The sequence below is a fragment of the Oikopleura dioica genome, chromosome 2 (assembly GCF_907165135.1).
Source record: "Oikopleura dioica chromosome 2, OKI2018_I68_1.0, whole genome shotgun sequence".
Classification (NCBI taxonomy): Eukaryota; Metazoa; Chordata; class Appendicularia; order Copelata; family Oikopleuridae; genus Oikopleura; species Oikopleura dioica.
In genome coordinates this window covers 2775066-2789388 of record NC_137292.1, presented here as the reverse complement: position 1 = coordinate 2789388, position 14323 = coordinate 2775066, and the positions used below count along the sequence as shown (strand labels likewise).

General features: G+C 41.2%; 5 protein-coding genes across 7 annotated transcripts; 1 reads left to right on the top strand and 4 right to left on the bottom strand.

Moving 5' to 3' along the window:
- Positions 1 to 95: 95 nt before the first annotated feature.
- LOC145698615 (stromal interaction molecule 1-like) lies at positions 96 to 3888 on the bottom strand. 3 transcript variants are annotated; one of them, XM_081775824.1, is made up of 10 exons: positions 3694 to 3888; positions 2932 to 3478; positions 2776 to 2888; positions 2433 to 2612; positions 2210 to 2374; positions 2005 to 2074; positions 1730 to 1956; positions 1074 to 1221; positions 856 to 998; positions 96 to 667 (listed from the first exon to the last, which is right to left on the bottom strand). In XM_081775824.1, the coding sequence occupies exons 1-10, from the start codon at positions 3770 to 3772 to the stop codon at positions 651 to 653; spliced, it is 1689 nt and encodes a 562-aa protein (XP_081631950.1). In that variant the 5' UTR covers positions 3773 to 3888; the 3' UTR covers positions 96 to 650. The 3 variants fall into 3 exon arrangements, with proteins under 3 accessions (XP_081631950.1, XP_081631949.1, XP_081631951.1); XM_081775823.1 differs by having other exon boundaries at positions 98 to 667; positions 856 to 1022; XM_081775825.1 differs by having other exon boundaries at positions 100 to 667; positions 856 to 1022; positions 2433 to 2602; positions 2796 to 2888.
- A 2241-nt stretch (positions 3889 to 6129) lies between these two features.
- On the bottom strand, positions 6130 to 7849 carry LOC145697628 (tetraspanin-8-like). Its single transcript, XM_081774845.1, has 5 exons — positions 7810 to 7849; positions 7053 to 7203; positions 6799 to 6978; positions 6436 to 6677; positions 6130 to 6390 (listed from the first exon to the last, which is right to left on the bottom strand). The coding sequence occupies exons 1-5, from the start codon at positions 7847 to 7849 to the stop codon at positions 6149 to 6151; spliced, it is 855 nt and encodes a 284-aa protein (XP_081630971.1). The 3' UTR covers positions 6130 to 6148.
- Positions 7850 to 7870: 21 nt separating this feature from the next.
- On the bottom strand, positions 7871 to 8501 carry LOC145698648 (uncharacterized). The gene is made up of 3 exons (XM_081775862.1): positions 8267 to 8501; positions 8098 to 8177; positions 7871 to 8053 (listed from the first exon to the last, which is right to left on the bottom strand). The coding sequence occupies exons 1-3, from the start codon at positions 8414 to 8416 to the stop codon at positions 7966 to 7968; spliced, it is 318 nt and encodes a 105-aa protein (XP_081631988.1). The 5' UTR covers positions 8417 to 8501; the 3' UTR covers positions 7871 to 7965.
- A 1132-nt stretch (positions 8502 to 9633) lies between these two features.
- On the top strand, positions 9634 to 10960 carry LOC145698624 (uncharacterized). Its single transcript, XM_081775833.1, has 7 exons — positions 9634 to 9796; positions 9838 to 10001; positions 10069 to 10158; positions 10202 to 10446; positions 10495 to 10618; positions 10667 to 10807; positions 10850 to 10960. Exons 1-7 carry the CDS (start codon positions 9642 to 9644, stop codon positions 10936 to 10938), a joined length of 1008 nt encoding a protein of 335 aa, XP_081631959.1. The 5' UTR covers positions 9634 to 9641; the 3' UTR covers positions 10939 to 10960.
- Positions 10961 to 11346: 386 nt separating this feature from the next.
- On the bottom strand, positions 11347 to 14111 carry LOC145697627 (uncharacterized). Its single transcript, XM_081774844.1, has 4 exons — positions 13983 to 14111; positions 13316 to 13915; positions 11646 to 13201; positions 11347 to 11603 (listed from the first exon to the last, which is right to left on the bottom strand). The coding sequence occupies exons 1-4, from the start codon at positions 14026 to 14028 to the stop codon at positions 11433 to 11435; spliced, it is 2373 nt and encodes a 790-aa protein (XP_081630970.1). The 5' UTR covers positions 14029 to 14111; the 3' UTR covers positions 11347 to 11432.
- Positions 14112 to 14323: the final 212 nt, after the last annotated feature.

The following is a 14323-nucleotide window of genomic DNA, read 5'->3' as shown; positions in this document are numbered from 1 at the left end:
AATGGCGGCGGTAATTAATTGACAATTAAATCCTCGAGTGAATTTTTGATCAACAATTGTTTTTGATATACGATTTTATTTTTATATGGAATAGAGCAGAAGAAATGGCTCATACAGTGTGAGAGACAGTAGATTACTTTGACTAGTTTTATTTTTGCTTTCATCATTTATGCTGTCCTCGACAACCTATGGCGAAACCTTACTCAGGGTTCTGCCAGAGGTTTTTCAAATTATTATTGGCGAAGCCGCTTGATTCACAAACCCTGGCTCAGGTTTTTGCACAGGTTGCTGAACCCAGAATTTATTCAATTGAAAAAGAAGTTCATGCTTGGCGAGAGGATTTTTTGGCGACGATGCTTAGATTTCTTTTAAAAAATGAACCTTGAAGATAGTTTGACTTGATTTTATCAATACTGGCGCTAGTAAGAGTTATGTAATAAAATATATTTTACAGCAGATTGCACAATAATTAACTTTGAGAGGTGAAAAGAATACTTTTTCTTGATGAACTTGGAGTAAAGTTGTCTTGAGTACGAGCGAAGAGTTGTCTTTTTGGTTATTGAAAATGTACAGCGGTAGAATGAATTAGAGTTATTCTAGTAGCAGAGTTCCTTGTAGAAGTGGTGCGAAGAATGTTTTTTATGGACATTTTACTCATTCTTTTTGGCTAAAAATTGAAATAAGGTTGGATATTATGATGACATCCATATCGGATATTATATTCTTGGACATCTTTGTCGACATCTTAAGATATTAACAGACATCTATAGAGATCTTTAGACATTAAAGACATTCATGGACATCTTTAAAGACTTAAGAGATCAGATGACATCTGCAAACTAAGTTTTTACTTACATTTATTCTTCCTAAAGCTCAAATAAGAGAGTTTTCTTTTGTCGAAGAGCTTAAACTTTGGTTTTTTCGTCTTGACATGCGTTGACGCAGACGCACTTCGCAGCGACGTCGTCGATTCTTCTTCCGCAGTCGATGACGCTACGCTGTTTCCATTTATTTCAGAAATGCTAGATTTACAAAATCGTTCTCGATGTTCTATTCTAGCACTTTTAGCTTACCATGTTCGCGAGGGGGGTTCAGAAGTGTCCCTTTCAGACTCGTGCGTTCCCGTCTGCGTGTAAATGCATGAATCCGTGCTGATTGTACTGTCCATTTGTCGCAATTCCGGTCGGGTGGAAGTTGGAGAGTTGTCTTCCGACATTGTTTCTGAAGAAAAAAAGTGAAAAGAACGTTCAATTTTACGAGGGTAATCATCAAGAATCGATCCAAATAAACAAATTGATACCCTTATTTAATTTGACTAATAGAAACTTCAAACCCTTAGTTACTAACTAAAGGGTCTTGCCAAGGCACTTTCAGAGACCTGGCGTATAAAAATAAGGGTGTCACTAACATATGTTTATTTTCAATAAAAATCCGATCTTGATTTCTGCCCCCTTAGATACAAAAAATAAAGAAATAACATCAATATCTTTCCGGTTTCCGCGACACCAACTTGAATTTTATTTACTTTTTCACCACTTACTTAAACTCTAAAAAGCTCCTTCGACTTTACCCAGTCTCAAAAATGGCGCAATAGATGCAGCGGGTTTCTTTACAATGTGACTGTTTCTGCTCAGTGCGGCCCTGTACATCACAGGCAACAAGTATCTCGAGCCGTAAGGATAATTGCGGAGCAGTTCGGGCACTGATTGCGAAAATGACTGAAAATTACCATTGCTGTGGCTGTTGCCGTGGAGTTGCAGGCCGGAAGGGATGGAACTGACGGGCTTGACACCCGCTCGATTCTGATGATGGTTTGACAAGGCGATTTGATGAAGAGACTCGTTGTGGATGCTCCTCGCCGCGGAAGAAGGAGGACGCTCGGAAAGGATCGGCGTCGAGTAGATATCCGGACTCGATTCGCCGTTTTCCATCTGTTTCTGGCGCATGATCGGGATGCTGAAAGAAGTTATAGAGATGCGAAAGATGAAAAAAGAGCCAGCTTACTTAAAAATTTTTTCTATTTTTCGCCAACGATCGTGGGATTCTTTCTGGGAACTGACGATGTCTTCGATGGCTAAAAAAGAGCGTCAGAATCTGAACATTCCAAAAAAGGAGTTGAAATGAAGAAGCTGCTTGCGGCTTTGAGACGTAGAAAGAAAAGCAGCGGCTAAAGAAGCAAACGGCTTCTTGATTTGAAGCGATTGTTTACCCTTGTGTGCTTGCATTAGCGCCGCGTCAAGATGATCAAGTTGATGCGAATGAAGCAATCTGACGGAGCTGAAAAAATTGGTGTTTGCTCGTTCAAGTTTCTTCATATTCTCCGTCGCCACATGTTCCTTCTTTCGCGCGTCGCGTTTTCGAAAGTCCAAATTGTCTTAATTTCATTTGAATACAAACTGGTTGATTAGGATTTCCTAAGAGTTTACTCTTACGTTTCTCCGCACGATAAGTCTTAATGAGAATTTCTTTCACATCACTTGTCACGACTATTTTGTCGAGGGAGTAGCCATTTTGCATCTTTCTCAACTCCTTGTGAGCTTCTTCTAGGGAGGCTTGAAGCTGGTCGTTTTGCTTTTTCAGAGTTGCGAGAGAGCTTAGTTCTTCACCGCCGTCTTTACATGATTTTTGAGGCACTTTTTTAGTTTTGATTTTTTGTTAATTTGAATTTGGATAGATTTGACGCTGAAATTGGGGATCGAGCGAGTCAATTTCAGGAAGATTTTTGATCGTTTTGAGATTAATTTGGGCGTTTATTCTGATTCTCGGAAGAATAACCTGTATTTTGACGGTTTCCTGCTGGGAGATCAAGAACTGTAGAAACGGAATCATGATCAAGCGGCGTTTCGGCGTATTCTTTCCACATGTTGTCCAGTTCTTCCAGTCTCGTACTAGAATAATGGGCGTATATGGTTGATGATAAGGGGCATTTACCTTTCTGCTTTGAGTCTTGACTTGACATCCTTAAACTGTCGCTTGAGCCGAATAATGAAGGTGACGGAAAAGATCATGAACACAGCCAAAACTGCCAAGATCAAGTCTTTGACAAGAGAATCATTCACCGGCGGTCCGAAGAGAATCGCGTCCATCGATCGAAGCGCAATCTTTCGCCTGAGCAAATGCTGCCTGATTCCGATCTTCTTCAAAAACGTCTGTTCGAGTTTCGCTAGGAGCGGGAAGCATCTTCCAGTGACCCGATGCATTTGAAAAATCGCAGAAATCTGGTCAGCAATGTCGCTTCGAAAGCCAAGATCTGCTCCACGGAGCCAAGTGACCACATCGTCTGTTGTCCAGTTGTGAACGGTGGAGCGCTTCCAGGCTTTTAGAAATTCGTCTTTGGAAACGAGACCGTCATTATCTTCGAGAAGAGCTCCGATGGCAGATGCGCCGCCGCCGTATTCGTTGATGAAGGCGCGGTTTTCGGTCGAAGAGATTGATCCGTCGTCGTCATCGTCCAAATCGTCGTGAAGCTCGAAGATTGCTAAAAGAAAGGATAAGGAGAGAAAATGGCGTCATGAAATTCTAGGATGACTGGCGGTAAAATATATAACAATCAATAATTTAAAATTTGATTTGCGTCATTTTCAAGTTTCAAGCTAAAAATCGGGGAAATTCTCACCCACATTGGAGAATTTTAAATTCAAAAATCATTGACTCAATATTGACAAAAGCATAAATTTTCGACATTTTTCTCACCGCTATCTGTTTCCTCCGAATCGCAGTAATCGCCCACAACAGCTCCAAACGAAATAAAGATGGCGAAAATGAGTTTCATCGTTTCTGCCTTTTTGGTTCTTTTTTCTGTTCTCGTGGAGGCTCCTTAACTCGTCATTTTTTCATTGAAACCGTTTTCGAATTTCTAAAAAAGAGCGCTTTGAAATAAAGTTAATAAAAGGATCCAGCAGGGTGCACAGCGTGAAAAATCAAAAGAAAAAAATATATAAATCGGGACAGAAAATGTCTGTCTCTTTTCAAATGCAACTATTTGGAGGAGAGGGGATTTCAGATAAGCAGGGAAGCTCAAGGTCACATCTGGCTCAAGTTGAGTTCAGAAAAGTGGCTTCAGGGGTCAGAATTTTGCTCTGAAGGCTAAGTTACGCAACCTGAGTAGAAAACCTGAGACAGTGCTTTCTTTTTCTTCAGCTTAAAGCCGCAAGCGGCTTCTCGTTTTGTAAGAAATAGCGGTAAAACGCTCAAAATGCCTTCCTTTTTTATTTTTTCTCTGTGAATAGAGTCGTTCTCTCAATTAGGGAATCGGAGAAGAAAGAGGACAATTCAGTCTGGCTCGGAGGGGATTTGGTGTCATTAAGGTGGAGTCTTGGCTAATTCAAATTGACAAAAGCGTATTTGGGCAGCCACGGCCCAGTGACAGCAGGACCCGGATGATCTAAGACGCAAATGAAAAAAGACGAAAAATTGTGTCGATTGCGCTTTTACGCAAATTTCGCGTCAGGCGCATCTGGCTAAGGCTTTTCTGAATGGACAGGATAAAGAAATTGAGAGGGTACATGAATACTTCCAGCACTAGAAGTCGATACTGACATTGGATGCTGATAAGAAAAATGGGGCTTGAAAAGAGATTTGACGTGCGAAGAGGATCGATTACATGTTACACTAATTTTCCTTTCACGTCAATTGTGCCCGAAAATCAAGCGCATCTTTTGCAATTTTCATTAATCTTTCAGAAAAAGGCTCTAGAAATACCGCGTAAAAATGGATTTCAACTTCAAAAAAATATGAAAGTCGAGTAAAAGACTGCAAAGTCTGCATTTTCACGAAGAAATATAAAAAAAGAATAATTGAATGAAATGATATTTAACGCAGATATTATCAATTTTACGCTAAAATGAGAATTTTCTCGATGATTTTATGTCAAAATTACGTGTTTTTATGAAGGACTGTTGTGGGCCATTTCAACTGTCAACAATTAAAATTCTAAAATATCATTATTTTATATTTTTTTCTAGAAATTTTAGGTTCTTCAATTTTCTGGAATTTCTCTATTTTCTGCATCTTTCTTCTTGGCGGAAGCCTGGGTGTTTCGTTTTGAGTCGATTTATGGAGATGCACTTTAAAGAATTTATTTTTTCATTTTAAAAACTGCGATAATTTAAATTGGAAGGGGCGCGAGTGTGGCGCCAATTGGCCACGGCGCTCTTTTGGTTCGATCTCGAATCTGGCTTCCCCTCCTAAAAGGACTAGAGTAACGATGCACTGGAGGTGACGATACAGAAACGTACATTGTAGAGTCTACATTGGACGAAATAAATCGTAATTAACGTGCTGGATAAAAATTTTTCAAATCGAGTTAATTTTGCTTTTATCGGATTCAGCGTGTTCGAAAACCTAGGAAAAAATAGTACTTTTTGACTTCGGGTGTGAAATAGCGATAAGCGCGGCACTTCAAAAGTGAAAAGTATGTCACTTTTGGAAATAGATTTCTAGCGATGCGTCAATGATATAAAAATTCTAACTAAACAGACTTTTAGATAATTGTCTAATCTAGTTGGGACTTTTTTAAAATCTTTAAAAAGTTAATGTTTACCCTACCTTTCGAGCGCTCAAAGATGAACCGTCTGAAAATCGAGTGGTAATCAACGTCCGCCTGGTCCCCAGCGGGACTCCCCAGCGTGAGTTCAGCGGACGAAAAATGAGAGCGGGCGCGCTGGGTGATCATAATCGCTCGAAAAGTAGGGTAAACATTAACTTTTTGAAGATTTTAAAAAAGTGCCAACTAGATTAGACAATTATCTAAAAGTCTGTACGATTAGAATTTTTATATCATTGACGCATCGCTAGAAATCTATTTCCAAAAGTGACATACTTTTCACTTTTGAAGTGCCGCGCTTATCGCTATTTCACACCCGAAGTCAAAAAGTACTATTTTTTCCTAGGTTTTCGAACACGCTGAATCCGATAAAAGCAAAATTAACTCGATTTGAAAAATTTTTATCCAGCACGTTAATTACGATTTATTTCGTCCATTGTAGACTTGATTTCTTTCGTTGCGCAATTTTAACAAAAAGTAACTTCTTTCGATAAAAAAACTTAATTTGTCGGGAATCGAACTCGTGCGACTTAGGTTCACAACTTTTTTTCATAGGAGATGGAGAATATGGTGAATATGAAAGTTTATTTGAATAAATTTTTTTTACATCTTTTCTTGAATAATTTTCGGCGATTTTTCTTCTTTCAATTGTTTTAAATATACAGAAGTTACAATAATTCCCAGCAGTTCAGAAATAAACGAAAAGAAAAACGCTATCCCTGTTAGATGCGCGTATAAGAGTGCTTTTTCTTCGCAGCCGATGAAATTACTCGCCCCTTTTGTACAGTAACTCCGGCTTACTTGCCGATTGTCTCGGGCAATTTCGCTTCTTTCCGTCAAATTATCTAGAATTTTGATAACAAGAGTTATTTGTGTCGGAGGTTTTTTACCTTCATTACAGCAAGTCGCAGGAATCTTCTGAAAATGCGAGTCGATCCAATCATTCTGCCCACTGAGACCGCAGCATTGATTTTTCTTCTGGATATCCTCCCAAACGACTGAAACCATCGGTGACGCGATTTCATACAGCATCTCTCGCTCTTCGGAATTTTGAGTCCAGCGGCCATTCATGAGCACATCCGCCCAGCCTGATTTTTCGACTTTGAATTTCTTCTGTACAAAGCACAATTCCCTAAATTTTATAATTATCTTCAAGATTTCTTTCGTTAGGGTTAGGTTTTATCAATTGGTCTTGAGCTCGGCAACCTGAGTCAGGGTCCTGACTAGAGCTGAAAAAGGATATCCGAAGTCACCTTTTATTTTGATCCTCAATTTCCAGGCAAGGAGATAGAATCTCCTCATTTGAATAAATATCCATTGTTTTCTTGACAAATGTCTTCCCTTCAGGATAATTGACAAATGTGACGATCGCTCCGATCCACTGTATAAGCAGGATCGTTACAGTCAACGCCAGGAATAAGCCAAGCCCGCATCTTTTCCATATGTTCGAAAATAATAATGCTCATACGAAATGAGATCCCTGAAATCGAGATTAAAGAACACTGGCCTATTTTGTCTGACGGCAGCTGCGCATCCAATAATACCGAGTAGGAATAGGCCAACGCCGGCAGATATCATCATGTAAATGCCTTGGAAGATCGGAGCGATCTCAGGTCGATAAATTATGAACTCACGTAAGCTACTTGTATTTGTAATTACTTAATAGAGTTCAAACTTATTACGGTGATAATACTAGGGCAGTCTTTGCTCAAGGCTTTTGACAGATGACGTTTGTCATATGACGCTGTAGTAACAAAAAAGGGATAAAAAAATATTTGCCAAAATTTTTTATAATGAAACATTTTTATTAACATCCCGTAAATCGAGGGAAAATCGCAAATATACGAGAGAATGGATTAATTCGGGAGAATATACAATAAAAAGATGAGAATTCATTTTTAAGTTTATTTGAAAAACTTCATTTATACTGAGAATCTTTATTTCAAAAAACATTACTGAAAAAAATTATAAAATGATTCTGAATCTGTAACAAGTTTCTTCCATGGAACGACGTGATTCGTCAATAAACTCTCCTATTGTCAAGTTTGAACTCTTCCTAAGCTTCCCGCAACAAGCAAAAACATCCCGGAAGTAATATACAGGACATTCAAAAAGTACAGAAAGCATCTTGAGCAGGAGAGCTTGCAGCTCATCTTTTCTTTCTCTCTTTGATTTTTCGACTAATTTTCTGCTGAAAACATTCCAGACCCTATCTTTCTAACTGTTTCTGAAGATCGAGGTTGTTCAGTGTCGATTGGCCGTACCAGCGCTGTACGTTCCATGCCTCAGGCGATGTTCCTGCATTTTTACTACGAGATGGAGACAAGAGAAATTTATTTGATTATTTGAGGAAAAGTGGTTGAACTTGTGGAAATTGATGATTTGAACTTGGAGGATTTGGATTACTGAGCTCTTTTTTTTTACAGAACGTATTCAGGAACGGACTTAGTTCTTGGCATCTTTGGTGAGTTTTTCGCACTATATTCGCTCAGCTCACAGGCGATTGTCCTGAAGAAGATACTGTAGAAAAGTTTAGATGATTGTTTGTTTACCTAGAAGCAGTGATGGTATCGTATGTATGAGGCATGAAAGTCTCCTTTGCTTTTGGGCATTCTTTTGACGACTTTTTAATCTCAATAATTGATTTAATGCTGTATTTCTTGCTAAAATTAACTTTCTTTTGAGACTTTCTGACCTCAAAATACCTTTATATTCTCATACCTTTCTGTTGTCCCTGAAATGCCAGACAATAAAGTAGACCAAAGTCAAACAAACAATCCCTGTTATCACTCCAGTCTCTATCAACTGTGTCCTTCTCGACTTTTTCGGCTCATAAACTGGCCACTCTGTCTGTTCATTTACAGACTCCATCAAACTAGAATTCGAAACTCTTTTTTGCCTGAAATTCTTGTTAGAATTCTGAGTTGAGCAAATATTAGCTCGATTCCGCTCAGAAGGGCCCACACACGAACGACTTTCGCGAGTTCTGATTCTTTCGAATTACGCCAAGCAGAAAATACGTCTCTTTGTAAAACAAAATTGCTGGGTTTGAAATCTTCTCGTGTTGAAATCAAGGAGGAGCATTTTTATTTCGAAAACAAAAGAAAATCAAGCTCTCGTAAAACGTAAAATTGCGGAAATTCGGCGATGCAAATTGGTCTCCTACTATTGTGGCTCTGAACTTCAAGTCATTTTGTATTCAACAACAGGAAAACATTTATTTTTATGAGTTTTTCGAGATCATCGAATTTTTAGACTTTTCAGACGAGCTCAAGTCGGTTTTATCCTTCTCTTCTGAGATCACCGAGAGGGTTCTTAGCGAAGTTCGCGAGTGCTTTTTCAGGCTAGAAATTCTTCGCTTCAATTTTTTACCGCGGCTCGTTTGACCTCGTTTCTCTTGAAAAGTGAAGAGAAAAATTATTTCAGAGTAAGAGACTTACCTCTTTCTTTACAAAATGATCCACAACAATATTTGAAAATCCCGGAGATCGACAAGCCAAGATTCAGCTGGACGATTATTAAGGATGCAAGTATAATGATGATGACAGTAACAAAAAGAGCATACAGTTGGTTGACCGTTTTCGAATGAGCACACAATTGCTAAAAATTGAAAATATTTTATCTAAAATGCGAGAACTTACTGCTTGGGACATGTAAAGCGGGGCAGCTCTTTTAGCGCCAAACATTCGCGCATACTTTTCGAATTTCTCCGGATTTCTTAAAAGCCATTCTTTGAAAAAGAAGTTCATTTTTGCGGCGAAGAGGAAAATGAGAGTCTTTATTTATGTGTGATCGCTAAAAAGAATCATTAGAAAGTGACTTATGATGAAAGCGCTTTTCACTTGGAGAAATAAGCTCTCTTGAAATTTGACTGAAGGCAATCATGGACTTTTTGCAACGATAGATGTGGAGAATACAGAATGATCGTTTCTGTATAATTCATGGAAAGCTTTTGTCACCAAGAAGAAAAAAATTTTCAATATTCTATTTTTGTCCGTAAAAATTGCAGCGTGCAAATATTGATTTTAATAAGGCTTGTACTGAGTAAGTACCACGCCCTTAGTTCTGGTGCGTCGGAATTATTCTTGTCTTTAAAATGGAAGACGAATCAAAGTTTGAAAAAATCCTCGAAGGGAGTAAAGAGAAGGGGCTCTTTGACGGGCCGTTGACGAAGCCGGATTGGTACGACGATGAAAGATTTCAAAACGGAAGGCGATACTATAAAAATCACGTGGCTGCTTGCATGTTCAGGTATCGAGATAAGAATGACAACGGCTAAGTGGTAACTGTAGCATGGTGATATCGTTACTGTCCGGATTGACATTCAAGAGTCTGCTAGACGTTCTTGTTTACACTGGAAAATCGGACGAGAAAAACAAGGCTTACTGGAGATACAATCATACTGGCATTCATGTTCGTTCGTGGATTTACTCTGATGTTTGGGACCCGAGCTCAGGAATCGATCAGATTTTTAATTTTCTGAACGTATTATAGATTCTAGAGCAATGAAAATCGTTTCAAAGAGGGACATAAGTCTCTGAAACAAGTCCGCCTCATTCACAAATCAGTGGCTCAACGAATCACTAAAGATCGGAAAAACGAGAATGGCGATCGTTAGTTTCGCTCTATCAACCTTACCTTTTAAACTAGTTCTAGAGTGGGTCTCTCAATCTGATCTTGCCTTTACTCTGGTCGGTTTCGTCGGGAGCATTACAATCGCCCCCGAAGGTTTCGGTGTTGAAGAATCAAAAGATCTCCACGATTACTTGTATTTCTGGCGCGTGATGGGTCACTTGCATGGATTGAAGGACGAGTACAATCCGTTCTCTGGGTCTGTTCTTGGGGCGAAAAGAACCGTCTATGATATGGCAAAATATTGCTTGCTCCCTTCACTTATAAAGGTTCACAAAATCAACCCCTGAACAAAAAGTAATGATCCTATTTTCCAGCCGCCAAAGGAATTCGAGCCCATGGCAAGAGCAGTTTCAGACAACTACGGCCTCCTGTATCCTTTTATCCGATACGCAGTCGATCTTGCCATGGACTTCAACGGATGCCACGGTGAAGCAGTTGGTAAGAAAACTATTGAATTACGCGATGGGCCAACGTGTTTCTTTTCAGACGAATCTTACCGGGAGATACTTGCAAAAGTTTACCCTCTTGATTCTAAAGCAGGCAAACGTCAGATAGCAATCATGAAGTGGACTTATCAAACGGCGTATAGATATACAATAGTGCGCTGGATACTGAATCTCAATGCAAGTGAGTAATCTCTCCCCTTGAAAATGCATTTTTGAGTTTTAGACTTTTACCTTGAGCTGTTAAAATTCCGAGTGAGATTTGCGACCTGGCTGAGAGATAGAACTGGATGGAAAAGTCTTCTTGCCATGTGATGCAAATAAAAAAATGACGTCAAATTTTTCGTTCAAAATTTACCTTCTCTTATTATTTTCGCCTAGCCAAAATCCTGCTTATCCAAAAGGGAAAATAGCTAGTCTGGATTCCTAAAATTCTCCTTCAAAAAGAACGCGCGTGTTATCTTTTTGTGGCTTGCGGAAAAATGCTAGAGCTAGAAATTACTGTGTCCAAACGCGGTTTCTAGCGAGATTCGTACAAAATGAATGGTAATTGCTAGTTTTGTTTTGGCAACTCGTATTCTATGGAGCACTTTGAGTTTTGGCAAGAAACGCCGTATTTTGTGAACGGAAACTTGTTTACACGATTTTTTGTTACAACAAAAATGCAAGAAACTCTGAAAGGCCAAAATCGTCGGAAATAGAAATGTAAAACTGTGTTTTAGTTTGACTTTATGTAGCTTTTTTATTGTCATGCAAAAAATAAGAAAAATTTGCAGGCTTCAAATCTTTCAAATTTTTAAAGGGATGATCTAGCAGCCAAGGGCAGCGTTGACTTTGCTTGTGAACTGCTTGAGCTGTTTTTCTGACTTTTTCATTTTCTTTCGGAGGTTTTTGTTTTCCTTTTTGAGGTCCTTGGCACCAACGTTAAAGCCCCACTGTTCGACGCAGGCCCATCGCTTCAGGAATCGGTTGTTGGCGGTCTAGAAAATATGCTTAAACCTGAAAATCTAAGAGTATCTTACAGCAAGATCCTTGGCATAAGAGCAGGCATCGCTGATGTCCCAGCCGAGAAGCTCTTCTTCTTGTCCAGAAATATCATCAGCTTCAGCAGCTTCAATGATAGCATTGGCTTCGCGCTTGTTCATGCACTCAGATACGTAGTTGTCGACATGTTTCATTGGGTACTTCTTAAGGGCCTTGTTGAACTTCTTGGCAACCTTGGAATTGTCGATACCAGCGGCATCCGAGTCAAAAGCGGCAAGTCGATCTTGAATTTCAGCTTGATTAAGAAGACCAATGTCAGTACAGGTGACTCCGTCGCCCTTGAAGTCAAAGTTGCAAGTGCAAGTCTGGGAGCCATCGGCATTATTGTCGCAAGAAGCGTTGGAATCGCATGGATTGCTTTCAGAAGCGCAGACATCGACGTGGCAAGCAACTTCGTCTCTTAGATCGCCAGTTGACCCCTCAACAGTTGTGGTGCCTTCGTAGAAACCAGCATTACAGGTGCATGAAAACGAGTCGCCTTCGTTGGTGCAAGTTGAATCGACTTGGCAAGGGCTGGTTGCGCAAGAGTCGAAGAAACATTCATCACCGTCGCCGTAGAATCCATCGTTGCAAACACAGCTTTGGGATCCGTCAATCTCGTTCGAGCAAGTGGCGTCGACATCGCATGGGTTAGCAGAGTCGCAAACATCAACATGACAGGCATCATCACCTTCGCTATCTTCACCGAGGTAGAAACCTTCGTTACATGTGCACGTGTAGCTATCACCAGTATTGGCACAGGTTGAGTCAGCCTGGCATGGGCTTAGAGCGCAAGAATCGACGAAGCACTCATAGCCATCCCCGTAGAATCCATCGTTACAAGAACAGCTTTGTGAACCATCGTCATTATTGGAGCAAGCAGCATCAGCGTCACATGGGTTCGCGGAGGCACAGACGTCGATGTGACAAGCAGCTGGATCGTCCCAGGTAGAACCTTCGCCGGATCCTTCATATGGAGCGTAACCGAGGTAGAAGCCGTCATTGCATGTACACGTATACTCATCACCAACGTTGGCGCACGTTGCGTCATCTTGGCAAGGGCTGAGGGCGCATGAATCAACAAAACACTCGTATCCATCACCGTAGAAACCGTCGTTGCAGGCGCAGGATTGAGAGCCGTCCGGATTGTTGAAGCAAGCAGCATCGACATCGCATGGATTTGCGGAGGCACAGACATCAACATGGCATGCATCAGGATTTTCCCAGGTTGAGCCCTCTCCAGATCCCTCGTAGGGTGCAAAACCGAGGTAATATCCGAAGTTGCATGTGCAGGTGTAATCATCACCGATGTTTTCGCAAGCAGAATTATCCTGGCACGGGCTAAGGGCACAGGAGTCGACGAAGCATTCGTATCCGTCACCGTAGAAGCCGGCGTTGCAAGCGCAGCTGGTAGAACCATCAGCGTTGTTGGTGCAAGCGGCGTCAGCATCACATGGGTTGGCAGAATCGCAGACATCGACGTGGCAGGCCGCTGGGTCGTCCCAGGTGGAACCTTCACCTGAACCTTCATATGGAGCGTATCCGAGGTAGAAGCCTTCGTTGCAAGTACAGGTGAAGTCGTCACCGACGTTAGCGCAGGTGGCGTCATCTTGGCATGGGCTCAGAGCGCAAGAGTCGACGAAGCATTCCTCTCCATCGCCATAGAAGCCGGCATTGCAAGTGCAGGAGTTCTGACCGTTACCGTCCTCATCGGGAAGATCGACGGAGCAGGTAGCGTCGGCATCACAACCACCAGTACCAGCGGCACAGTTGTCTGGGACGCAAAGAGAAGCATCACCGTTGAAGTCGAAGAATCCAGCGGAGCAGGAGCAGACGTGGGAGTCACCATCGGCGGTGCAATCGGCGTTATCAGCACATGGGTCAGTAGCGCAAGAGTCAAAGAAGCAAACGTCTTCGAATTCGGCGTCTCCGGAACCGGATCCTTCGATTTCTACGGAGGACTGGTAGTAACCGTCATCGCAGGTCCAGAAAGCGTTGCCGTCGGCGTCGACATCGCATGTGGAGTGGTCTGGGATTACGGCGGTGAAACAGGAATCAAAGCATGAGCCCTTTCGGTAGTCTTCTGGTGCGTAATCGATGAAACCTTCCTTACAGACACACTCGAAGTTCCAGCCTCGGATCTTTGTGCAGTCGGCATTGGGACCACAGGCAGACCAGTTGGCGACGTCTTCGGCGGTGACAGCGTAGTTGTAGTTCTCGTCATGTCCGAGGATGATAGTGCCTACTGGTGGCGTGTTGCTGCATGAGTCTGAAATATTTAAGTTGAAAGTCTATCTCTTAGTGAAAGTAATCTCTGATGTAATCAAGGCGTTTACTTTTTCTCGCTGCAGCAACTGCTATGACAGTCGCCAGGAGCTTCATCGGTAAAAAAGTTTTTTGTGTGTCAGCCGCGTTGAAAGAAACCGAATGAGCATATTTTCTAGAATTATGATGGTACTCGCGAACTAAGCCAAACGCCACCTAGGGATCATTTCCTGACTAAAAGAAATGCGTTTGTCTCGTGCTTCCACTTTTCAAAATACTCATAACTTGTTTGTATTTCAAACACGATCCATACTGAATTCGTCTTTCAAAAAACGTTACAAATAATTCTTCTAGTTTTGAGAAAGAGTAGGATGAGGAAGAGGATTTGCGAATCATTTACCTCGGGTACCCG

Coding starts and splice junctions, on each gene's coding strand:
- LOC145698615 (XM_081775823.1), bottom strand. CDS start 3,772: ATGAAACTCATTTTCGCCATCTTTATTTCGTTTGGAGCTGTTGTGGGC. Junction 2,613..2,775: donor AGGAAACCGTCAAAATACAG/GTTATTCTTCCG, acceptor AATCATGTAAAG/ACGGCGGTGAAGAACTAAGC. Junction 1,957..2,004: donor AAAATAGAAAAAATTTTTAA/GTAAGCTGGCTC, acceptor AACTTCTTTCAG/CATCCCGATCATGCGCCAGA.
- LOC145698624 (XM_081775833.1), top strand. CDS start 9,642: ATGGAAGACGAATCAAAGTTTGAAAAAATCCTCGAAGGGAGTAAAGAG. Junction 9,797..9,837: donor GTGGCTGCTTGCATGTTCAG/GTATCGAGATAA, acceptor TGGTAACTGTAG/CATGGTGATATCGTTACTGT. Junction 10,447..10,494: donor TGCTCCCTTCACTTATAAAG/GTTCACAAAATC, acceptor CCTATTTTCCAG/CCGCCAAAGGAATTCGAGCC.
- LOC145697628 (XM_081774845.1), bottom strand. CDS start 7,849: ATGCAGGAACATCGCCTGAGGCATGGAACGTACAGCGCTG. Junction 7,204..7,809: donor GCATGGAACGTACAGCGCTG/GTACGGCCAATC, acceptor AACTCTATTAAG/TAATTACAAATACAAGTAGC. Junction 6,391..6,435: donor TGCGACTTGCTGTAATGAAG/GTAAAAAACCTC, acceptor TCAAAATTCTAG/ATAATTTGACGGAAAGAAGC.
- LOC145698648 (XM_081775862.1), bottom strand. CDS start 8,416: ATGGAGTCTGTAAATGAACAGACAGAGTGGCCAGTTTATGAGCCGAAA. Junction 8,178..8,266: donor ATTTCAGGGACAACAGAAAG/GTATGAGAATAT, acceptor TCAATTATTGAG/ATTAAAAAGTCGTCAAAAGA. Junction 8,054..8,097: donor GATACCATCACTGCTTCTAG/GTAAACAAACAA, acceptor TATCTTCTTCAG/GACAATCGCCTGTGAGCTGA.
- LOC145697627 (XM_081774844.1), bottom strand. CDS start 14,028: ATGAAGCTCCTGGCGACTGTCATAGCAGTTGCTGCAGCGAGAAAAA. Junction 13,916..13,982: donor AGTTGCTGCAGCGAGAAAAA/GTAAACGCCTTG, acceptor TAAATATTTCAG/ACTCATGCAGCAACACGCCA. Junction 11,604..11,645: donor CTTATGCCAAGGATCTTGCT/GTAAGATACTCT, acceptor CATATTTTCTAG/ACCGCCAACAACCGATTCCT.